The sequence below is a fragment of the Drosophila hydei genome, unplaced genomic scaffold (genome assembly GCF_003285905.1).
Source record: "Drosophila hydei strain 15085-1641.00,03,60 unplaced genomic scaffold, DhydRS2 tig00000060-arrow-pilon, whole genome shotgun sequence".
In the NCBI taxonomy this organism is placed as follows: domain Eukaryota; kingdom Metazoa; phylum Arthropoda; class Insecta; order Diptera; family Drosophilidae; genus Drosophila; species Drosophila hydei.
Window position 1 is genome coordinate 7,721,592 of NW_022045656.1, and position 24,172 is coordinate 7,745,763.

General features: G+C 39.4%; 9 protein-coding genes across 12 annotated transcripts; 7 read left to right on the forward strand and 2 right to left on the reverse strand.

Moving 5' to 3' along the window:
• The first annotated feature begins 1,028 nt into the window (after positions 1-1,028).
• LOC111595545 (D site-binding protein) lies at positions 1,029-2,501 on the forward strand. Its single transcript, XM_023309331.2, has one exon. It carries the CDS (start codon positions 1,854-1,856, stop codon positions 2,430-2,432), a length of 579 nt encoding a protein of 192 aa, XP_023165099.2. The 5' UTR covers positions 1,029-1,853; the 3' UTR covers positions 2,433-2,501.
• Positions 2,502-4,174: 1,673 nt separating this feature from the next.
• On the reverse strand, positions 4,175-7,825 carry LOC111595429 (WD repeat-containing protein 60). The gene is made up of 3 exons (XM_023309152.2): positions 7,757-7,825; positions 5,267-7,366; positions 4,175-5,212 (listed from the first exon to the last, which is right to left on the reverse strand). The coding sequence occupies exons 1-3, from the start codon at positions 7,793-7,795 to the stop codon at positions 4,175-4,177; spliced, it is 3,177 nt and encodes a 1,058-aa protein (XP_023164920.2). The 5' UTR covers positions 7,796-7,825.
• A 79-nt stretch (positions 7,826-7,904) lies between these two features.
• Positions 7,905-17,219, forward strand: LOC111595584 (major facilitator superfamily domain-containing protein 6). Of its 4 annotated transcripts, none has more exons than XM_023309392.2 (4): positions 7,905-7,980; positions 15,192-15,451; positions 15,517-15,662; positions 15,719-17,219. In XM_023309392.2, the coding sequence occupies exons 2-4, from the start codon at positions 15,391-15,393 to the stop codon at positions 17,138-17,140; spliced, it is 1,629 nt and encodes a 542-aa protein (XP_023165160.2). In that variant the 5' UTR covers positions 7,905-7,980; positions 15,192-15,390; the 3' UTR covers positions 17,141-17,219. The 4 variants fall into 4 exon arrangements, with proteins under 4 accessions (XP_023165160.2, XP_023165162.2, XP_023165159.2 ...); XM_023309394.2 differs by lacking the exon at positions 7,905-7,980 and adding an exon at positions 10,299-10,346; XM_023309391.2 differs by lacking the exon at positions 7,905-7,980 and adding an exon at positions 12,975-13,200.
• LOC111595583 (transferrin) lies at positions 8,057-12,158 on the reverse strand. Its single transcript, XM_023309389.2, has 4 exons — positions 11,984-12,158; positions 10,139-10,506; positions 9,767-10,069; positions 8,057-9,704 (listed from the first exon to the last, which is right to left on the reverse strand). Exons 1-4 carry the CDS (start codon positions 12,066-12,068, stop codon positions 8,322-8,324), a joined length of 2,139 nt encoding a protein of 712 aa, XP_023165157.2. The 5' UTR covers positions 12,069-12,158; the 3' UTR covers positions 8,057-8,321.
• A 163-nt stretch (positions 17,220-17,382) lies between the features above and the next one.
• Positions 17,383-18,249, forward strand: LOC111595585 (lysozyme P). The gene has a single exon (XM_023309396.2). The coding sequence runs from the start codon at positions 17,731-17,733 to the stop codon at positions 18,196-18,198; it is 468 nt and encodes a 155-aa protein (XP_023165164.2). The 5' UTR covers positions 17,383-17,730; the 3' UTR covers positions 18,199-18,249.
• Positions 18,250-18,428: 179 nt separating this feature from the next.
• Positions 18,429-18,904, forward strand: LOC111595523. Its single transcript, XM_023309303.2, has 2 exons — positions 18,429-18,645; positions 18,707-18,904. The coding sequence occupies exons 1-2, from the start codon at positions 18,508-18,510 to the stop codon at positions 18,884-18,886; spliced, it is 318 nt and encodes a 105-aa protein (XP_023165071.1). The 5' UTR covers positions 18,429-18,507; the 3' UTR covers positions 18,887-18,904.
• A 258-nt stretch (positions 18,905-19,162) lies between these two features.
• On the forward strand, positions 19,163-20,100 carry LOC111595520 (trypsin alpha). Its single transcript, XM_030226133.1, has one exon. It carries the CDS (start codon positions 19,170-19,172, stop codon positions 20,004-20,006), a length of 837 nt encoding a protein of 278 aa, XP_030081993.1. The 5' UTR covers positions 19,163-19,169; the 3' UTR covers positions 20,007-20,100.
• Positions 20,101-21,022: 922 nt separating this feature from the next.
• Positions 21,023-22,024, forward strand: LOC111595522 (cuticle protein 7). Its single transcript, XM_023309302.2, has 3 exons — positions 21,023-21,190; positions 21,258-21,623; positions 21,827-22,024. Exons 1-3 carry the CDS (start codon positions 21,170-21,172, stop codon positions 22,007-22,009), a joined length of 570 nt encoding a protein of 189 aa, XP_023165070.1. The 5' UTR covers positions 21,023-21,169; the 3' UTR covers positions 22,010-22,024.
• Positions 22,025-23,330: 1,306 nt separating this feature from the next.
• Positions 23,331-23,948, forward strand: LOC111595441. The gene is made up of 2 exons (XM_023309166.2): positions 23,331-23,470; positions 23,601-23,948. Exons 1-2 carry the CDS (start codon positions 23,426-23,428, stop codon positions 23,901-23,903), a joined length of 348 nt encoding a protein of 115 aa, XP_023164934.2. The 5' UTR covers positions 23,331-23,425; the 3' UTR covers positions 23,904-23,948.
• The last annotated feature ends 224 nt before the right edge of the window (positions 23,949-24,172 follow it).

A 24,172-nucleotide genomic window follows, 5' to 3' on the forward strand; every position in this document is an offset into this window, starting at 1 on the left:
TGAATATCTTGTTTAACTAAGCCACATATTGTACGTTTCGTCAGCACGTTTAACTCATGTCTTGCGACTCTTATGGCTTGTCTATTGATTGACAATACACGTGACTTGGCATTTTGTTAGTCTTAGAACTATAGAGTATCTGTAATGTATATATCTGGATACGTCTATTTGGAAGTTATGTCAGATAAGTGCATGGATAAATAAGCTGATAGAACACTCAGATTGATTTAGCTTTAAAAAAAGTCTTTGGGAAAATAAAATAAATCTTTGACCTCGATTTCAATATACATAAAATATAGTTTTATTTATATGTGTTCATAAAAATAGTAGTACTGCACTAAAGATAACTTTAACCAAACGAAACAGTATTTATATACATATATACTACTATTTTTATAAACAGTCGTATGTTTTTATGTTGAATACAAAATTTGTTTACTACACAACGCTTTCAGAATAGAAATTTGTGGAATAGTTCAAGTTGAGGAGAACAGAGAACATATAAAATTGGGTTGGTTAGAAATCGGAAATAATAAAAAAATATTATTAAAAATGTCTATTTAATTTTTTGTATTTGTTTTATTTATATATATGTATTTTTTTTTAAATATTTCTTCTAATATGCAAATGCAATAATTCGTATTTATGAAATTTATAATTATATTTTAGTATGATAAATTTGAGTTTCAGTCGAATACAACTATATAAACTTAGAATCATAGACATACATACACTCACACGCACATATGGAAACATATCTATATCCACTTATTTATGAAGTGAAATTAATAAATTAAAAAATGCATTTAGTTTAATTTGTATTACATTTTTTATTTTACTTTATTTTATTTTGTTTTGTTTTATTTTTCTAGTTATATAAAAGAACATGTATAATTATTTTGATAACAAATTTTTGTAATTTATTATATTTTATTTTTACTTTTTTGAAATAAATTTTATTATAAACAAAATATTTTTATATATTATATTCAATCACAGCAACAAATGTGGCTTTTTTTTGCGTTTTAAATTGTATATATTTAAAGACCTCTTAGTTGAATTTACGTATTTCCATTGCGTTGCCCTTTGAACCCTAGCCTGACAATTAGGGCCTATTAAGTTTAATCGTAACGTTTCATCTACAAAATGTCGTTCGATCCAAAGCGCAATGTGAAATTCCTTTGCGGTCGATTTGCAGGCGCTGTATCCATCTATTTGCATACCCGCCCACTGCCCCGTCCATTCGCTCGCTCTCATTGGCTGGTAGAAAAAGTTTTCAGCCCTCCGCTGCGCCATGCTGCATAATAGTTGGCCAACTCATATAACCCTGTCCGAGCTCTGTCCATGTCGGGCAACACCCCCAAAAGAAATCAGAAACGCGACTTCCACATGTGGTCAACAGTTTTTCAGTTCTTTTTTTTCTTTTTGGGTCCTACGGCGCTTTCGAGGGGGTGGCTAATCAAACTAACCAGTTATATGAAACCCTTATAACTGTGCAGCAAAATAAATGTCATTCAACATGAAAAAGTGTCATGTATTTGACGAATAATTACCGTCAACATTGCGTGATTGGCTGAATCAAGCAGAAGGCGGCCTGTGGCGCTATGAATTAGATTTGTTCCTAACTTGCTTAGGGCTGAGGCCAGAGCTTGGGTTGGGGTTGGCTTTTTGGAGCTGCCGTTTTTGTGTGTGTGTGACAATAACCTATAATTACCTGGCAGTCAGACCTTTGGGTGCAGCTGAAGCCGCTCGTTCGAATCAGGAGTACGCGCCGCAGGCTCAAAGACAACGCGGCCGTCGGCGTGAACGGTTGTCCCAATAGTTTTTCTCCGGAACTCTGGGTGCTGCTCACGATGTACTCGCCCGCTAAGTCGCCCATTGTAGACGTAACCGAAACTATCTCCCTGCACAGCGAACTGGACATCGAACTGGAGCCCAGCTGCAACTCCACCTTTACGATACCTGCAACGCATAATCTGCGCATGCCGCTGCCTGGACTCGCATTGCCCAATCTGTTGGGCTCCAAGCCGAATGGCAGTATTGCTGCTGCCACGTTACCCGCCTTCGAATACATTGCGCCACCGAATCATGCGCTGCAATCTTTCGACTTTCCGCTAATGGAACTAAATCGTGTGGGCATGTTTCCGGGCTTTCTGCATCGACGGTCCCGCGGCGAAAAGCGACCCATACCAGATGCCCAAAAGGATGCCAAATACTATGAGCGACGCAAACGCAACAATGAGGCGGCCAAGAAGTCAAGGGATGCGCGCAAGATCCGCGAGGATCGGATTGCGTTTCGTGCTGCGCTCCTGGAACAGGAGAACTCCATACTGCGCGCCCAGGTGCTGGCCTTGCGCGATGAATTGCAGACGGTGCGGCAGTTGCTCGGCGCCACTGCGGGCGGCATGCTGGGCGTGGCTAGGCAAGTCTGAGTCCATTCCTGGCTATCGATGTGTACATATGTAAATGTGAAGTTGTGTTTTGTGATCTACATTTATAAATAAATTATTACATGATATGAAAGACAAAATATTGATATCTTTTGTTACCTCAAATATCATTTGATCTATTTGGAGTAGTTTTTTGTAGAGTTTTTGTAGAGCTTGGGAAAGTTTTGGAATAAGTGTTATATAGAAATGTGTTTAAGTTTGTTTTATGATAATTTGATAAGATTAACTTTTTCAATATTTTACTATGTCGCTTTTGATGGGCAACTGTATTGGGCTTTAAACTCAATACGAAGCAATTCAACTGCCACAAAAATAAATTTCATAAAAATAAAAATATTCTTATATAGCTTTAAAAATATTTAAATAAATCGAAATATCTGTTCTTTAATTAAAATTGTTGGGCCTTTAGTTCTTAAAAAATATATATGCTTACCCAAAGAGCCGCGCCCTCAATGGGCATATGTTTACAATATCATTTTAGTCTTGGGTTCTTGGAAAAATCTTAACACTTTATAAGATAAGTTTCAAAGAGTAAGTCTTCAAAATATCAAGAGCGTTCATACGAACAGCAAGAGGGCCACTCACAAAACCAATATACTCTTTACACTTCCTTAAAGAGACTAAAAACTTAGCTAGAGTGCTTCAAACAGCAGGTAGAACTTTTTCATATAATGATCGAGAGTAAAAACTAACTCAGGGCAGCGTATCGAGAGTTGAGCTCGAACTTGAGTTGCAGCGTCGCACTATATAAAAGCAGGTCTGCTGCAGCCACTCTTCAGTCTCAACTCCGACGGCAGTGCTCCTCTGCTGCTGTGCGCAGTAAATATAGTTGGCACTATTAATTAAATATTGTTACAAATTTCAACAAAAATGATAAAATTTAATAATAGCTGTAGGTTAATGATTGTTAATTTATTAATAATCAACATTAAGTAGACTAACGTGCAGTATGAGAATTATCATTAAGTTCATGATAATAATCTCAAATATAATTAATAATGAAATGATAATGCTGTTGGCGCCTATATATAATATATAATGATGACGTATACTCGAACAAACATAATAACTAAGACTAGATTATTTATGAAAAACCGTAATAATCTAATTAAAAACTCAAATCATATTCATAAGAGATAGAGGAAGAATATTATCGTTCATAATATTTGGTAATATTAATAAGAATAAGCACAAGAACTTAGAAAATAGTAGAAAAAATCATCTAATCATCATAATTAACATTGTCGTCATAATCATCATACATGATCAACGTATGTAATTTATAATATATTAATATACACAGACTTAGACTTTTTCCATGGAGGGCACACCCGCCTGTGTTCTTATAAATTTTATTTCTTGAATATTTATAATTAATTCTGTAGATTTTTATTTTGTTAGACTTGAGGAAAATACCCAAAGCTATTTAATCCATATTTCATAACAGATGGATTGAAAAAAATATATATAATATATTAACAATGCAGCTTTAAACTTTTTAAGGTATGTAATGCAAGAAAATGCTAATTTTTAACATTGTTAAATTTAAAAGAAATTGAAAACTGATTAAATATTGATTTTTACTAGATGAGAGCCACTTTTTTTTTTTTTAAGAATTTAAGTTTATAGCGCAAGGATATGAAAACAACTTTATTGCATTGATATTCAAATGATTTTAACAACATAAACATTAAACTTAAACATAATATAATAATAATAACAAACTACAAATTGACGGAGTGCATTTGCACTCCTCCATCTGCCGCAAGCAGCAACAATTGCTGGTTGCTTGAAGAGCTGCTCGAAGCAGCAATGTCCGTGACAGGTGAGCCAATTTGTAGGCCAACATCCGTCAATTCACGATCCAAATGGAAATCGTAGCTGCGTACAGAGCCATTGGATAAAGCGTACAGCCGCCAACCATCGCTGGACTGAACAAGGGCTTGGACAAGGTTTTGCCGCAAGACACTGCCGCTGAGCAGCAGCTGTTGATCAAAAACTTGCAATTCGTATGCACGGCGGGGCTGCTGCAGCAGTTGCAAGGCAGTATTCGGTCGTGCATCATAGTTGCCGTTGCCACTGCCACTGACAGTGCTCATCAGCTCTTGTTGCTCAAAGGAACGTCGCTCGTTGAGTATAATGTTTTGTATAGCGCAAGATTTGCCTGTTTCGGGCTCATACTCCACAGTTGGCTGCGGCATGGCCGTCACTGGTCGCTGTACACGTTGGCGCTGTCGCTGGTTGCAGTTGAGTATTACAACGGAGCCATTGGACAAGCCCACAGCGACGTAATACTCGTTGGCGAGTACGCAAAGTGCCGTGGGAAACAGAAATCGGCTCTCGTGGAGCCCGATACGTGTAAAGCGTTCCGTTTTAAGGCTGCGCGTGCAGCACAACACAAAGTTACGATTGGTGCACACATATATTAGGTCGTTGCCTGTATCAATGCTGCTGAAGCGTAGTCCTTGCACACCCTGACCAGCCAAAGTTGTTGTTAGTGTTTGGGTTTCGTTCAGCTCACGCAACAGCTCGTCGCTATAGACGTTGCCCTGAAACAGGGACTTGGTCTTGTCGTAGTCGGTTTGGCTTCGCTTCAGCAAACGACGCTCCAGATAGCCACGCAGATCACAACTCACCGCTTGCAGTAACTTAACCCTGGCCCAGGGTGAGTTGTATTCGTTTCGGGTTGATGCTCCGCAATTCGGCTCAGTGTCCACTAGTGACCAAATGGTTAGAAGACCCGAATCATTAAGCGATGCATACTAGGAAATCAAAAGTGTAAGTCATTAAGGCATCATTTCAAACTGGAAACCTACCTGAACATCCTTGTGTACCAGGGCCAAACTGGTGTTCAGACCAATGCCACTTGAATTAGGCGTCGGGCGAAAGCTGCGCACATCTACTACGGCACCCAAATCCAAGGCTGTTAACCCTTGGCTGTCCATAGTGGGCACTACCGACTGCGTGGCTGCAAAATGTGTCAAATTTCCATCTAACTTGGAGCAAAAGCTGTATGTTTCGCGCAAATCCCACATGGCGATGCTGCCGTCGCGCAAGCCTGCCACAACTATGTCGGGTGCTTCGCTGCAAAACGCTACACGACATACTTCCGCCCAGGTGGACAGCAGACGCAGCGGTTTGCTGGGATCCGTCAGAGACCAAACCATCAGCAGATTGGCGAAATCATCTCGATAAACATTGCACTCTGGTGGACACTCATGCACCGTAACCACGAGCTGCTGCTGCCCAGCGCTGCCAAAGATGCGACGCACAGGGACTGCATTAAGTAGGCCGGTCTGCAGTGCCGGAACTTGGCGTGGTGAACGAGTCGGACAATTGGAACTCAGTACTTTGCCTAACAGCATGGATGCCTTATGCAGAAACACGCCTAACCGATTCAAATCGCTGGGTTTGGTCAAACGCTGTTGTTGCTGCCGCATTGCGCGTTGTTGCTCAGCCTGGCGCAGTTGCTCCAGGCGTGCCAAGCTGCAGTCAAAGACATCATTTGTCTGTGCTATGAGCGTGTCACTGTCATTGTCTGCATCACCACTGCAGCTAAGGACCAACTGACTGCCATAATGCGGTGGGTGCTGTGTCCAGCTGGTGCGCGAGTGCAACTCCACTGTCTGGCATTCGTTATCCATGTGCTGGGAGTGCGTTTGGGTGGCCATTTGGCAAGTATTTAGTTTGCCATAGCTTTGCATATATCCCTCATAGCTTAGCGGCTTCATCTCGAACAGCTGATAGTCCAGATGATCAAAGCGCAGCTTACGCATCAGTTCCTGACCACGCCGGCTTATAACAGGATGTGAAATAAAATTAACATAGCCGCCGTAATGCACATCCGCTGTCGACTGTCGGCTGTTGGCCAGCTCTACTGCTCCTGCAACGCCATAGCTGCTAATGCCCGAGTCTAGTTGCTCAGAATTGGCCATGCTGTTCGTGTCGAAGCTGTCGAATTCCTGTTGTGCAGCGACACGTTGCTGCCGACGTGAGTGCATGTCATAGTGGCCTGAATCCAATTTTCTCTCCAGCTCCTTATCACGCTGAATAACCGTAATTGGGTTTTGCGTGGGCTCAGAGTCTTCCTCATCCTCCTCCTCTGTATATGCTTCCGCATCTTCTCGGTTGTCATCAGTGAAGTTGATTTCTCGTACATCTTGCTCTGCATCTTCACTTTCTTCTACTTGATCTTCGTCCCCCTCCAAGTCTTCCTCTTCGGGTGTACTGGCATCTGTCTCAAAGTCCGATTCATAAGACTCAAAATCATCAGAGTAATTGTCTAAGTCAATTGCTTGCTTTTTAGCTGCATCAAAGTTAACTTCAAAGGCGACTGGCTGCTTAACTTGTTTGACTTGTTGCAGTACATCCAATTCGCTGCGCTGCTTGGCCGATTCCCGCTTAAGCACAACTATTTCATCGGGCTGCAGTGTGCGTGAAAAGGAGCGAGCACGTGGCGTTTGCCTATCCTCCTCAACGGTATCCACGTGGCTAGCTGTCGCTATTGCTTGTTTTGACTGCACTCTGCGCTTTTGCGGTGGCGATGACACCGTCACACTATGATATGTGTCCAGCACCGCATTGGGCTTAGCCTTGCTGGCAGGTGGTTGTTTCGCTATGGCAGCACGCAATGTGCTTGCAGTAGCCTTTGTTGTTGGTGATGGGGTTGCTCGTTTGCTCGTATGAGAAACAGACTCATGCTCCTTATTTTTGCTTGCGAGCAATGACGTTGATGTTTTAGCTGTTGTTGTTCCGGCTAATGTAGTCTTTGTAGTCTTTGCGGTTTTTCGCTGGGTTTTCTGGCTTTCAGTGTTCTCTTGTTCCTTGACTTTCTCCGTGCTGTTTTTCGATGTGGTTGCACCTGTTTTACCTGTTGCAAGTGATTTGAAAGTCTTCCGCTGTGATTCATTTTTTGGCTATAAAACGCACAACGTTGTTCAATATAATTGAATTTTTTCATTTTGTTTTCTAATCTACAGCAACAAGCTACAGCTGTTGCTGCATTGCGTTATTCAACACTGAGTAGAATGAAAATTCAAAGATCAAACTGCTCTTCCAACAAAACGATCAATGCTCTCTTTTCATTCGGCCAATTCTAAGTGTTATTGTGCTAGCATTAGTTTAAATTAATATGTGTGCATGTGTGAATGTGTGTACATGGTGCATAATAATACTTCTGAGAACTACATTCGCAGTCGATCCAGTGGCCAGTGGCAAGTGGCTGCGTTTTCGTGTGTGCAAATAAAATCTTTGCAATTTAAGCAATGTCCTTGTGTTTGAAGAGTGCAATATTTGTTATTTCTTACGTTTAATTTGTTGGTTGTACGCGTTAAGCTTTTAGACATTTTACGCCCAAAATGACTGGTCTTCGTACAAAGTAAATTTTAAGCAGTCACGTATGTTTAATCAATTGTAATTGTTAATTTAGTTCATTGCAAAAAATCATTTCGTTGTGTCAAATTTAATCGTTCCCGTAGCAACCATTTAAGTAGCATAGCAACAAAAACAAATGAACAGCTGATATGCAAAGGTTGGTAAGAACAAAAATAATCGATAGAATATTAATATAAATATTTGTATAAATATATATTTTTATGTTCGAATATGCAAACCAAAAAATGGGTCTTAAAATTCATATCACTTTTGCTAGGGAATTTTTTATTGTAGTTTGATAGTGAGCTGCGTACTTGTCTCGCTTTACCTTCCCTATTGAAGTATTTTGCAACACTTATTTACTGAAACATTTATATTTTTTGAAGATTGGTTGTATTTGATTGCCTAACATAATCTAGGTTTAATTGTGCGCATATAAAAATAATATTAATATCACAATAAATAAAGGTAATCGTGTGCACAAAATATTGCCTACAATTATAAGCGATGCATCAGCCACAAAGAGCTTGAGACCAATAACAGAAGGGAGCTGCTTTCGCTACCTAAATGCGCGCCGCTGTTGTCATCGTCTTTTGAAGCGTAATACTGCGATATGTAACGGGCATATATGTGCTCCATTGAGCGTTTTGCGTCATCATGCTGCAACTCATGTGCGCTTAATAGACTGTCCGTGCTGTCGTGGAATAATATGTCATTGCGCTTATCGAAGACGCCGTAGAGCGAGAATGGGCGTATGTCGCTTTTCGACTTTTTGCCAAACAGACGATCAATGTTGCGTAGCGAGTTGTAGATCTCATTGTGTCGCGTTATAGATGAATTATGGGTCACCAGTTGGCCACGCGCCGTCCAGTGTAGGTAGCAGTACTCAAACCTCGAATGCCGTTCAATGCCGCCGTAAGGACACAAAAGGCGGTAAGACTGGTGCTTCCCATGCTCTAGCCAGTCGGATGTTAAATTGCCACTAACATATTTCTTGTAGACATCGGAGCTAAGGAAAGCCACATCGGCACCCTCGGCCAAGCAACGGAATGCGCCTTCATCGCCACGATAATGTAGCGGACACTGACGACCACGATGCGGATGCCATAGGCAAGACTCATGATTGAAATATGAATTCACTGAATGCACTTTTCCCGTAGCGTTCACAATGGTTTCCAGCACAGAAAGATGTGCAGCGCCTTCGTAGCTTGGCAAGCAAGCACGAGCACCTTTCAAATCCGTAAAGCTCTTGTACTTAGAATCCTTATGTACCAGCGCTATGGTTACATAACGATCGTGCATTTGCTCTGCAAACTCGAAGAGTAACGGCGTCAAACCGTGATCCCTCTGAGCCTGAACACGTTGCTCCTGATTTACCATTAGAACATCGGCGCCCTTGTAATGGGTGTCTTCCATACATTGCTCCAAGTTAGTCGTGCGTATACACTGAATATTCGGCTCAACGCCATATACTTGGGATGCCTCCTGCAACCAAGAGCATTTAATATGCTCGATAATCGAAGTTGTGCAGACGACAATTGAACGTGGCGGATTGCACTCCGGGAAACTGTAGGCCGACTGAAAGCCAATTGCCTGATCAAGATAGTCGTCTATGGAGATGACATTGTCCAGAGGCACTGTAATCACATGATATGTCTCCAGCAAGCTAATCAGTGCATTTTGCCAGCTCTGCGGCTCATCGTGTGTGAGTCCGGTAACCAAACGCTGCACCTGAGCGGCATGGGAGCGACGTGCTGCCACCACAGGCCATGGTTTCGATATCCAAATGCACGGATGAGTAACATTGATTGGCTGCAAATGTCCGTCTGGACAGAGATAGCTATATTTAGAAGGATCGCCCTGTGCTTCCAGTCCTGCCAGCTGTTAAATATGTTAGTTAGCAATGTCTCTGTATAAGCTGCAATTAATTTCTTGCTACTAACCCCAAAATGACTGCGCGTATCGTCGAGCCGGGCCCAGGAAACGCTGCCGCCTCCACTTGTCAGACAATACAGAGTTCCACGTCGACCCCAATGCTTGTCCGTATCATCGCAGCTGTAGGGATCATAGCACATTTGACACAGTGATGGATAACGATCCTTAAGAATGCGATCCTGCTTTCGATCTGGCACCCAAGGACCCGCTTTGCAGCTGGGTCCGAAATACTTCGCTGAGGCCGCAATGCGATCTTCCGTTAACGTGATATCCGGATTGCAGGATTTTGAGACCAAGGTCGATTCGAAGTACTGCAAGGAGTAATTATGACAGTGAAAATATATTCGATATTTGTTGATTCGTTAAAAGTTAGATCTTACATTGGCCAACACCTCGGTCCAGTGGTTATCCAAACCATAGCCAGGATGACACAACTTGGCGCCATGCAGATCGTAGACTGTGTGTATGCCAGCATCGTTGTCTACAACGGCAACTATTTCATACTCAAATGGCGAAAGGTGTGAACGCAGTTCGCTAGCAACCAGAATCTCAACGCTGGCCCAGCGAGCTGCCACCAAATCCTCGGAGGTGAGCACACCAAAGTGAGCCGTACCCTTGTGGATGCGACGCACGCAATCTAAACGATCGACGCCAATAACGCACTCAATATTACTCGTGGCGTTCAGTAGTGGACAAAATTTGGGCGCCTTACGATAATTACCCCGCGCTTCGACCACACAGACGCGCACTGAAAACGAATAGCAAATAAAAAGAAAATTAAAATAAATTTTATAAATTTTAGTATTCAATTGAAAGTATAAAATCAAGTTGTATAAGTTCGTTTATTGCGTGCAGTTCTTCGGAAAGACTTCAATTCAAAATTCCCCTCAGGCACAGGGGCAGGCGCAACCGGTTTAAAGACCTACTCTTTGCATTTGGCTCTCGGCTCTGATATCATGGCAATTAGGCAGAAATCACAACTAACAGTTGTTATGTGAATTCGGGAGAGGCAGTTTTTTATTTTGCATCTTGGCCACTGGAGCAAGCAGTCAAGGTCGACGCGTGTGTGTACTGCACTGTGTTACGAAGACAGGTTTTTGGGTCTTTTTGCGGAAGAGGCAGGCTGCCAGCTAAAAGACTATGTACTTGCCGGATATTGCAGCTATATATATAGATACTATATGATAATATTTTTACATATTTAGATTGTCATTGTGGCTTGAAAATTACACTTAAACAACTTTTAAAGTTAATAACACAAACTTGAAATAAGTATTAGCTTTCAAAATGCGGAATAGTGCATACTCTACTCTTAATGCTCTTAATGCTTAATGATATGTGTTACCAATTGCAATCGGAATTGCCTTCATTATGTTTTTGTATCTGTTATTTTTTAATAAATTTGCATTATATCTGATCTAAATTTCAATTTTATAGAGAAAGAAATCTTTATTATAATCTTCACTGTTTTTACTATTTCCATAACAAAATATTATTAATTTTTTTAAAGCATACTAATAATTTATGGACTCTTAAGTAACTTCATGCTAAATGTAGCAGCAAAACACTCGCTTAAAATTATTTATTGTCTACGCGGGTCAATAATCTTGGTTGTTTTATTCTTTATTATTTCAATTATTAAAAATCAACAATGCTATGTCTGTCATTTATATTTACAGAAAGCTGCTAATGAAAGGTTCACAATTTGATGCAATTAAATTCTGATTTAATTTGTAGCTTCAATGATAAAGGCTTATAATTGTGCACAAATTCAGATATTAGCTAAATATAATTTCTGATGAAATTCAGATAGAAAATAAATCATGCATAGAGTCAATACTCCAAAAGCGTATGCACTCTTCGGTGTGTTATATATTTCTAGTATTTCTTGTTTTCATTTTTCTTCATGAAGGTCAGCCGGTGTGTGTTAACTTATTTATTGTTATTTTGGGTAAAAACTGAATTGATAAAAACTTTTTTTTCTGATTACGAATAATATATAGAAATAGAGATGATTTTAAATTTCGTGTCAACTCTTAACTGTCTGTTAGTCACTGCTAAAGTTAGTTTAAACTTTGATTTCTGATTGATTTCCATTTGTATGCAACACTATCTCTGCCTGTTAAGCATCTGCTTCGTCCATAGTATAGTAATCAAAGTTTTTGCAGTTAGCAATTCACAGATGAATAACAAAGATTAAATATTATTATAATAGTTGAACTTACATTTGCCATCGTCGAGCGGTTCGACGCATACACAAGTTGATATTGATAAGGCAAATAAGCAGGACAAGATTATCAGCGGCTGCATAATTGTGTAATTATTTAAAAGTAGTATATGGAAAGTATTTCAAAATAACTTTGTTTTAATCAAAGTTAATTCAGCACTTAGTTTAATTCTCAAGTTAAATTCGTTAATAAGTCGCGCTATTAGCACTCGGCCCACAGAAAACGCCTACCAATTTGTACTCGCATTTATTTAAACATATATTTATTAATATACATATGTGTATATATTTGCTTTTATATGGGATGTAGTTAAGTCGAAAACGCGCTGAACATGAGTCGACCTCATGCGACGGACGAACAGATGCGACTGTTTGGCCGCTTCTGTAGCGCTTATGTCGTCGCCTGCGGATGCAACGAATAAAACCAGTTTCGAGTCGAGATTTTTTTGTATTTTATAAATTATCGCACGTAAACAAAAGGAACGCACAATTGCTGACTCAATCGACGCTTGGGGTATTCCGAGCTGTGATTGATAGATTAGAAGCAACTAGGTGCGTTTCGGGGGGATTACATACATCCAAGGAACTAATATAACAATTTTCAGCTTAAATTTCGGCTTAAGCAAAGAGGCATCACTTAATCGACGACTCTTTGGGAGGGAATAGAGTATATATAACTAATTTTATAGAAATCAGAAAGTCTGAAATGATCGATATTTAGAAAATTAAAACGTAATCGATTATTTGTAAACCAAAACTTATCGGTCATTTGAAACAAGCTTGATCTTTTACTAAACAAAGTGACACAACTTTTGCTTCAAATGTGAACTTAATGGATCCAGTCACACCAACTTCGCTCTGTTACATATAGCTTAATAAGGTCTTTATACTCTTTATTGATATTATCAACATATAAAGTATAAGTTCTTAAATATATGTATATAAATATATAGAAATATAAGTTTAGTTTCTTGTCTAACAATTGTAATCTCGGCCCTTATCTTTATGCAGTCGATTACTTATTAGCATTGTATTATTATTGGCAGTACGCTTATCAGTCTGCGAAGCTTATCAGTCAATGTTTGTGCCATTGAAGACTGTGTGGCGGTGTTGGCGGCGCTTTGTAATGCCAGTCGTAGCTCGCACTTTGCGGCGCTCTCATGCCTTCAACTTGATCTCAAGCCTCAAGTGAACTCGCGTGATATATCCACTGAAGTAAATAAATAAGTTTTCTTTTTAATTATATATGAAATAATCGTGAGCTGTGAAAGTGTGCCATTGTGTTCAAATGCTTTGATTATTCTTGAGGAATTCAGTTCAGTTACAGCGACTATAAGCTTATTTATATATGATTCGATCATTCCTATGGCTTCTCAGTTCTCAGTTATTGACTTAACTAGTTGACGTTGTCTCGCGATCTACGTACGTCTCGGTTCGTATAAAATCCCATCAAATTCGAATTTTTTTTTAATTTTGGGTTTTTTTTAATGTATCGTGTTTTAACTGTAGTTTGATTAATGGGTAACTCGAAAAGTATTTGTGTTTTCTCCGGTACCTGTATTTAAAGCTTATATAATATTTTATAAATAAAAAAATCACATTTAAATGCGTGTAAAGTTTCATTGCCCTCCCATTTTGTTGTACTACAATTTGATTAACAATTTCTATGTTGTTTAATTAGTGAACCCGTTAGCTTTTGTAGGATGTTTCGCATTCGTTTATTTGTTTCTTTTTTTTTGGCTTTTGCCTCGTAAATAAGCTTTTATTTTGGCAATTTATTTTTGGGCAATTAACTTGCCGGCAATACCAAGCGTCGATCGTTCAATTTTTCTGTGTCAAGTTTGCTGTTAATGCATTTATATAAACGTGTATATATATATTATATATTGGACAGGTTTGTGTGGTAGTTACTTAGCCTATATAGTTAGGATTGCGCTTGACACTTTGATCTTGTTTATGACTAGTAAAGCAACGAAATGTATTTATTAATTAATGTGCCGATTAAATCAACTCAATATTCAATATCAATTTTGTGTATCTAATTAAGATTCGGGAGGAAGCCTTAAAACCGCAATTAAATGCTTTATTTTTATTTGTTTAATTAATTGAACTAAAACAGGAATGTTTAAGTCTTAAGAACATTAAATTTTTTTTGGCTTGAATCGTTTGATTATAATAAAATTAAATATTTACCCTTACCTTTTAAGCAATACATCAAAAGTATATAAATATATTAAAAATAAAATAAAATATAAAAAAATATATATAAATAATAATTTTAAATTACGAAAATTAAAATAAATAATTTTAAATTATTATGTATATAATTTTAAATTATAAATATTTTAGTAAATAATTAAAAAAAAAATATTTAAAAATGTTAAAATATAAGTATAACACTTAATATATTTTTAAGTTTGGCAGTCTTCAGATTGGGCCTTAGTAAATTATTATTAATCAGCAATATAAAAATCAAGCGCAGTTGGTTAGTTATTTTAAGAACCTCTCGATTCTATCTTCGACCTGGTCTAACAGCTGTAGCTAAGCGAGAACAAGTTGAGAAGTCTAACAATGCAGCTTGTGCAAAGAGAGCTCATTTAGCTCTCTTATAAGACTGGAGAAATTATAAAGATTAGCTAGAAAATTATATCTAAGTTATTTATAAACATTTTATTTATTTTTTTACATTTATTTCAAATATAACATTTTTTGCTTTAATCTTTCAAAAATGTTTTTACATTAGGCATTTTTTCGTTCTGTTTTTGCTTAGATAGTAACTCGTTAGCCTATATATACTGCACTGTGGCTCGGCTGTTTATCTATCTATACTTCTTCAACACACAATCTGAAGGTTTTAGTGCCATAAACTCTAGACATTCTATATGGGCTAGCAGTATTACCACAAGCAATAGAACTCGCCTTTTGTTTATGTAAAATATCTATTCAGGTGCCATAGATTAGATTTGCACGTCTTTAAAGGCAAACATATATAAAATAAACGTAATTTATTAAATATACAAGCCTTCAGATATATTTGGGTCTATTTTACCCAAAAAAAAAAACATTAAATTAAGACTCTTATCTGAGTATAATTTTATGCTAGCCCTATGTTACAGAGAACATTCTGTAGCTGCGATAAGATTAGATTTTCTTGGCACGCCCATAGCAACAATATGTTTACATTTTGTCTACTCTTAACTTCGCAGACTCCAGATCGAGCAGATCGTTGCAATTACTATGGTCTTGTGAGTGCAGCCGGTACGAAAAGTAATAAAGATTGCGACGCCGGTGCATGGAGTCATCAAACTGTGATATACTATTGTGAGCCTTCTTCTAGTTAGCTGCTCCCGTCATACAATACACACACATATGTGTATGTAGTCGATATTATATAGTGCTGAGACAATGGCGTTAATAAACAGACGCCTGCTGCCCATTAAGGCGCATTTCTTCTTCTTTATGGCGGGTAAGTTTTGAAGTATTTCTGTTTGCTCTTCTTCAATTGGACTTCAATTCTAACTGACCTTACAGCAATGGGCCCCATATTGCCGCAGCTCTCGGTGATAGGCAAACAGATTGGCATACCGCCAGATATAATGGGCTATATAACGGCCGTCTTGCCGATTCTGTATGTGCTCGCTAAGCCTCTTGTTGGCTTCTTAGCTGATTATTTTTTGGTAAGTCGATGAAAACTATGCATTGCTCGATCTCTAATAGTTCTGTTGCTTCACAGCACCTGCGCAAGTTCATCTTTATGACATTGATCGTGATCATGACCTTGGCTTATGGCGGCTTTTACTTTCTGCCCAATGCAGCGCACCCCATTGAGCTGAACGAGACCAACGTTGAGTGGAAAGCAACATTGACACAGGAGCCGCTCCACTGTCCGCCAGAGATTTATGCAGCTGATGCTCACTGCCAGGTCGCACATGAGGCTGAATGCAGCCAGGGCAACTATAGCTTTCAGACATTGATAGCGGCGCCTCAGTCGTTGGCAAGCTTGAATCTGGAACCCAATCTGCAATATGGCAACGAAAGCTATTTCATTTGTCTCACTGAAGTAACGATGCCAAGTTATTGGAGCAACACCTCCCTCACCTGCCGGCTGCGGCACATCGATAGCTGTGTCTACGGCAGTGGCGCGTTCTGGCTATTTGTGGCTATGCTGTTCATTGGCACCATCGGGTTCAATGTGACCAATTCCATATCGGATGCCTGTTGCTTTGATATGCTGGGCGAGGAGGAGCAGAGTAAATATGGTGCCCAGCGCGTTTGGGGCACCATTGGATTTGGAGTCACAGCTCTAATAGCTGGAGTTGTGGTCAATCTGTGGACAACGGATGCACTTAAGAGCTTTACGCCCGCCTTGATTATAATGGGTGTGTTCAGTGTGCTGGATTTATTCAGCGTGTCCAAGCTAAAGTTGCCCAAATTGGGCGGCTCCGAGTCCATCTGGACAGATGTCTGGCAGCTGGTGCGTCAGCCACCGATTGTGACATTCTTGCTGTTCGCCACAATAGCGGGCATTATTGACTCCTTCATAATCTACTTTATGTTCTGGCATGTCGAAGAGGTGGCCGCCGAGACGGGCTACATGGCGGACATCAAACTTATTGAAGGACTCGTAGTTGCTGCGGAATGTCTGGCCGGCGAGGTGCCATTTTTCTTCTACAGCGGAAAGATTATCAAGAAACTGGGCTATGTGCACTGCATGAGCATGTGCTTCTTCTTCTATGCAGTGCGCCTATCGCTCATCTCCTGGATACCGAATCCCTGGTATCTGGTGGGCGTGGAGCTGTTCTTCCAGGGCGTAACCTATGCTCTCTGCTACACTTGCATAGTGGCCTATGCCTCGGCAGTAGCGCCGCCTGGCACCTCGGCCACGGTGCAAGGTCTCATGGCTGGCATGGATGATGGCCTGGGCTTCTCCATTGGCTCGCTCATTGGGGGTATTATGTTTAAGAGGTTGGGCGGACGCGAAAGTTTCAAGTATTTTGCCGTAGCTGCCATTTGCACCTGCGTGGCCCACATTGTTCTCCGTCCATTGTCCAGGAAACAACAGTATTTGCCTAAAGGTGAGTATCAATTGCCCCCAGGACAGGCGGAAAATGAATTGATGCCCGTGACGCCACAGGAGATGCCAAAAGTATATTAGTTTTAGTGCCCGTTTTGTATTATTGCATACGATTTTTTATACAACTTTATTTAAAAACGTGCTTCCCAGTTGAATAGCATTTTCGATTGTTTTATTTGAACAAGTGCTCTCCATTTTTGGAGGAACACGCGGCGCCGACAACTCTCAAGAGGCTTATTGAAATGTTGAATAATACCTTAAAAAAAAAAACAATAACAACAACAACTATAAAATGATATAAATCAATAAATCAACACATACAAAAGATTCTAATTTTCAAAAACTGAAAGTGTTCTTTATTCCTAAATGCCGAATAGTTCCCACTCCATATATCAGCAAGTCACACATTTAAGACTGAATAAAACAATAAAACAGACTAACACAATTTTTGAATTAGGCTCCGATCACAAATTAGAATTAAAAGCATTGAACTCACAGAACGTCAAGTTTTTGTAGGCTAGTGTACTTAATTTATGCTCAAGTGTGGGCCCACTTGAGAGCTGTTCAAGTGGGCAGTTGTAAAAAATTAGATTGGGCAGCTATTCAAAATCTGGCAGACGAAAGACTATATAAGCCTGGCATCACAGTGCCGTTTCACATTTCACAAGAAGATGCCAAAAACGTGGCCGATCTACCTGTTGCTGTCCTTACTGTTCGCGTTTGGTACGCGAACGATCAAGGCTCGCCAAGTGCGGAAATGTAGCCTGGCCCGACAGCTTTATCGGAATGGGGTGCCGTATAGCGAGCTGGCCGATTGGCTTTGCCTAGTCGAGGGCGAGAGCTCGTTCAACACGAAAGCTATCAATACAGCCAATGTGGATAATTCCGTCGACTGGGGACTGTTTCAGATCAACGATCGGTACTGGTGCAAGCCGTCGGATGGCAGACCATCCACAGATTTGTGTCGTTTACCCTGCCGGCTATTACTAAGCGATGACATTAGATATTCTATTGCCTGTGCGAAATATATCAGGCAACAGCAGGGATTCTCCGCATGGGTGGCTTGGAACAATCGCTGTCAAGGTCCAAAACGGAGTGTTAATCGTTGCTTTCAACGAAGGCGTAGGTATTTTGGTTAAAATCATATGGCAATTAAATGTGATATAAAATTAAATGCTAAATAAAATCAATCTAAGCACCTTTACATATATTTATGTATATATTTACTAATTTATAAGTTTTTGCGGGCTTTTCACAAATATTGAAATATAATTCAAATTTATATTGACAGTGTTGAGTAAAGTCGACTGCCACATCTGGCAACTCTGACAGCATACGCGTGAAAGCTGCTTGCTACGTAACGCAATTGTATATTCACCTTGGCCTTTTGCTTTGTTTACGCAAAAGATTTTGTGAAATTTTGAATAAATTGATAAATACATTAGAAAATGGCATCAGCATCTAGTTCCAGTGCTCGTCACCTATTTGATGATTCTAAGAAACGTCTGTGCGCTCGAGTTGGTGTCAATGTAAACAATTTAGGCTCTGTAGCCAGGCAAGTGGTTCGAGGCTCCAAAACCAATGAGGTAGGAATAAATGTTAATAATTCTATATAGAATACCTAATCAACTAAATCATGTTGCACAGATTATGCATCAGACCCTGAAGAACTTTACCCAAGTGGACGTGGTATCAGATTACAGCAATCAAAACCTGCAAAAGATGACACTCATCCTACAGCACGTCGGTTATCAGTACGATGTGATGCAAGACAGCGTCAATCATTTGGATTACCTCAAGGAGCAGGTGACGGCCATGGAAAGATGATTGGAAGAGCAAAGGCCTAGGCATTAGCTGAAAATCACACACATTGCGCCCACTATGATTTCAACCATAATTCCACTCATATATTTTCATAAATACCAAGCCCTATAACCTCGCCTACGGCTAATCGCATCGAGCAGCCCATGAAACAGTCTCTGAAAAGTGGAGTCGCTGGCAAATACACAAAATGCGATAAGGGCCAAGATATCTATGACTGGTCTGCATATAAAAGTTGATCTCTCTGAAATACACACTATTGTCTATAAGTCAGCTATCGCACCACATTATGCTGCGCATTCAACTGCTATTCTTCGCTTGGTTGGCGCTTGCCGCTGCTCAGGACATCAGCACCCAGGAGAAGAGGCTATTGGCGGATAATGGTACTCTCAGTCTGCAGGATGGTCGTATTGTGGGAGGTTGGGAGACAAGGATCTCATATTTCCCACACCAAGTCTCACTGCAGAAGGGCGCGCGTCATATATGTGGTGCCACTATACTGGCGCCCACCATTGTCCTAACTGCCGCTCATTGTCTGACAAGCCCCAATGAGCCGCAACTCTACGTCATACGCGCTGGCTCCAATCAGTGGTCAAGTGGTGGCAGCTACCATCGTGTTCGTCGCATCATTCGTCACGAGCAATTCAACCTTCCCACACCCATGAACAATGACATCGGCCTGATACAGCTCCAGGAACCGCTTACTTATAGTGACAACATAAAATCCATTCCGATTATTGCACCAATGGATAATGTGCCCGCACAGGCACAGCTCTTCGTCAGCGGCTGGGGATCAACATCAGCGCAGAAAATGCAGACTGCATCGAGCTTGCATTACACAGCCGTCGTCCAAATGGATCGTCAGAGGTGTACCCAAAACTATTATAGCGCCGCCACCGTAACGAACACCATGTTTTGTGCGGGCAGTAAGTCTGGACAGGGTGATCGCGACAGTTGCTTGGGTGATTCAGGTGGTCCATTGGTCACACCCGTTGATGGTCGCTTCAAACTGCTTGGCATTGTATCTTGGGGCTTGGGCTGCGCCAGCGCTCAGTTTCCGGGCGTTTATACCTACGTGCCTGCTTATACCAACTGGTTAGCGCAGACAGTGACGACACTGACTTAGGTTTATATATGTATTTTATACGCTTTCTTTTTAATTGCGCACACTACAAATAGATACTATAAGTTTGTCAAAACACTCAAAACTTAACTCACAAATTTTAAGATCTTAATGCGTAGTTTTCTAAAAAACCTTTTCACTTCAGTTTTTGTCTGTTTGTTAAAAGTACAATGTAAATATTTTGAGTCTTACGTAATCAGGCTAATACTTTTGACCTATATTCCTAGCATAAAATCTATATAAATATTAATTTTATTGATGTGGATGTCAGTAAACCTTTGTTGTTTAACCGTTTTTTGGTGAGCTGCAAGATAACGATCGTCAGAACTGTACTGGTTGATATTCCGTCGATTCAATATACAAATATTATTTGTCAGTTCAATATAATAATAAATGAAACCTGTATTTAACCCGATTTTCCGTTTTGGATTCACTCAACTCTTCTTAAAGTATTGCCATAAGGAATACATTAGTTTAAAATTAAGTGAATCTCCGTAAAGCCTTTTTTAATCATATAATACAATTTTCTTATTTTATTATTTTTTAAATTTCTCTATGGCTTAGATCTTAAATCTGGATAATATAACAAAAATATATATAAATTATTTTTTGTCGATGGGGCAGTCTGTCTGCTGACGATAGAACTGGGAGTTTCTTGAAATATCTACACATTTCGTCAGTTAGACCTGTTTGATAGGTAGGAATCAGCAAATACATACATAAGATTTACAAGCTTAACAGATTTGTTATTTCATATTTTTCACTATCAACAAAGTCAGATTTGGCTCCACACACTTTTGAACTGGCAAATTTTAAGATCGTGCGACATTGAGAGAGATTCAGTATTAGAGGAACTGATTGTCGTAGAACGGCAATGTTAGCTTATCTGGCATATTACAAAATAAATTTAATTTAACATTAATGTCGAATTGTCTTGTTTATGAATGCAAAAAATTTAAAAATAAAAACAAGTTTTGAGTTTAAAGCTTTCGACGGCGATTTGTATAAAAAAAGCGAATCGGAGAAGGTAAAGCACTGCGGCAGACCAGTTTTTTCGGTTCCAGCGATTGCGACTGACAAAAAATTCGCTACAAGTTTTTAGTTTCCCATCGCAGTTCGAACAAGAGGCACACGTAAAAGGCAAAAATACGAAAAAGAGAAACAGCATGAAGCAATTTTTCATATTGGTAAGCGATAGACAAAGGTAGCAGCTACGGGGCAATAACAGCTACATTTCCGGTTTATTGTGTCAAGGTCGTTTGTGCATTGAGCGCCTGCCGCGCGGATGTTTCGCATCTTCATTTGGCGACCACTCCAGAGCCACATGCGCCTGCTAGTCCGTATGTGTTTAGCTACCAGGCGGGACGTGCGCCTGGTCATGTGGATCGACAGCATACAGAGGTATCTGACGGCTCGGGCGTTATACGCGGCGCCTTCTCCTACGTGGATCCCAAGAATCAAGTGCGCACCGTTCAATACGTTGCCGATGAACATGGCTTCCATCCGCAGCTGAGTCATCAGCTGGAAGACAGTGCAGCCGTCAAGGCGGCCAAGCAAAAGCACTTGGCTGCTTATAATCGCATTGCGCAAGAACATGCCAGCCACATACCAGGCCAAGCGGTGAGTATGGCCCAGAGATGGCAGCGTGTTGTTACATGAATGAATACAAATGCTTTTCACGAGCATCGCAATAGCTGCCAGTCATTGTTGCTGCTTGACGTTGGATGGTGGCAAATGAATTATTTCAATTATTCAGCATGCGCCAATCGCTAGCAATTGTATAAATGTTACAAACTTTTATTTTTGTTTCCATTCGCTTATAGCCGGTGGCAGCTGCTCCTCATGGCAGTGCCGCCGTCATTCATGCCACCCAAAAGCATTTGAACGCATTTGAGCGTATCGCGGCGGAGCACGCAGCTATCGGGGCACAACAGGAGGCACAACGTTTAGCACTGGCAGCTCAGTCGGAGCACAGTGAAATTGACAATGGACAATATCATCCATAAGTTGTGTATAAATAAATAAAATGTGTATTCAATAAATGTTGTCATTCGAAAATGCGCTCGTTACTTTTTAATTTTAATTACAAAAATCTGACTGTGCTGCCACTTTTTAAACAAACTTTTCTCAGTGCTGTAAAGTGTAAAGAATTATATTCTTGTTTTAATTCATTTATTAACAACATTGAAAGTGTTCTAGTTAGTAGAGCCATGAACTCGAAAATATTGTGTTGCTGAAGTCGTTAGTTTTTTTTTTAATTTTAATTTTTAATTTATGCTTATTAACTGTTCTATGAGTATATTTGATGACCGTTATTTGTGTGTAAAATTATTTGATGTTTGCAGTGTTGCCACCTTTTATGAAGAAATGTTCGTGATCAGCGCAGTCAAGAGAATTTGTATTTGTATATATATGTGCATATATTGCTTTCTTTAATTATTTAAAATCACATGCATTGTTATATCAAATTAAATAGCTATTGCAATTTGGGCTGGGATTTTTTAAATTTTAATTTTGTGTGAATGATAACTGATTTGCACTAGTTACTATATAAACTCTATATAAATTTATTTTATTACTCATACGTAATTTGTATTCCTCTCTGTAGAAAATGAATGTACAACTTTGTTTTTTAGTGTGTATATTGTTAATTCTTTTAAGCTCCTAACATAATATTGTAAATAAGCACTCAAGACCTCAAATTTAGTTGGGCATGGGCAGTAGTAATAAAATATGCCAAGAGCTTAACAACATAACTGATTCGGAGTTAGCAGCGATACCGCAGAAGCCGAAAATTAAAGATATTCCATTGAAATTCCAATGTTACGGCAAGTGCTTGTTAAGCGATAACTTGGGAGACGATGGTAAGCTGGATATGAAGCGAGCGACAAAGGATCAACCGAAAGAGTGGTATAGCCTGCGTGACGAACTGGAAGAGTGCAGGTAACAATATGACCAAATGACCACCAATGATGATAGGGAGGCTTGTTATTATGCGGTTCACTTACTTCTCTGTCTGACTACGGATTAAATGACCGGAACAGCCACTCAAATTTGAGGATTTAATTAACTGATAATCTGTTAAAAACAATATGTGTAAATAATTTTAAAATGATTGCTCTAATGAAGTGTGTATTTAAATAAATGTGTAAAATATAATAAATAAATTATTGATAGATTCCACTTGACTCTTCTTCACTTAACAATAGTTCATCTTATTACAAACCGTCTTCATAAACATGACGTAAAGCCCATTGTAAGTTGACTTATAATTAATCAACAATTATTTTATCAACGCGTTTAATGGTATATAAAGTGGAACATTCTGTTTCTATTTTCAGTACACAACTGACGTTCAATCAATGTGCAACTGTTTTGTTCCACTTTAACTACAAATTCATGTTTTTTATAATTTAATCACAATGAAAATAAGGGGTTTCATTTTTATCACACTATTGATGACTTTGGTAAGGTTAAATGGCTCATTTTGAATTTAAATTTTAATAATGTAAAAGTTAATATTAAATTAGTTATGTGAAAGTGGTCAAAGTTTAATATGAATCTATGGTTTTATTAAATATATTCAAATACATTCAGCTCAGCTTAAGCTATAGCAGTGAAACTTGCCAGAAGCTTAACAATATCACAGCGGCTGATCTGGATAGCGTACCACGGGATGTTCCAATCGAAGATTTGCCGGATAAATTTAAGTGCTATTGCAAATGTTTGCTGAAGGATGCCTCGGATGATGATGGCAAGCTCGATGTGGAGCTGGCACTTAAGACTCTGAATTACAATAATCGCGAAAAATTGGAGAAGTGCAAGAACTTATACGATCACATGGAGACTAAATCATGTAATTACGCAGCTTTTGTTTTTAGCTGCTTACATGTGGATTAAATGACCGGAGCACTCAGTTATGAAAGACCAAATTGATGTAAATTATTGGTATTAAAATAATTAACGTTGTTTTGCAATGAGAGACTTTCCCTATCATGTCAACTGATAACATTAGATTCAAGAAATAATATATTTTTAATGAGAGATTGATAGACAAAATAATTAGTATTGAAAAGAGAATGTTCGAATGAGCATTAGACTATCAGCTCGAGTTGTTCTACTGTCGTTTATAGGCGAAAGCTCTCTCTGCTTGCTGTGATATACATATA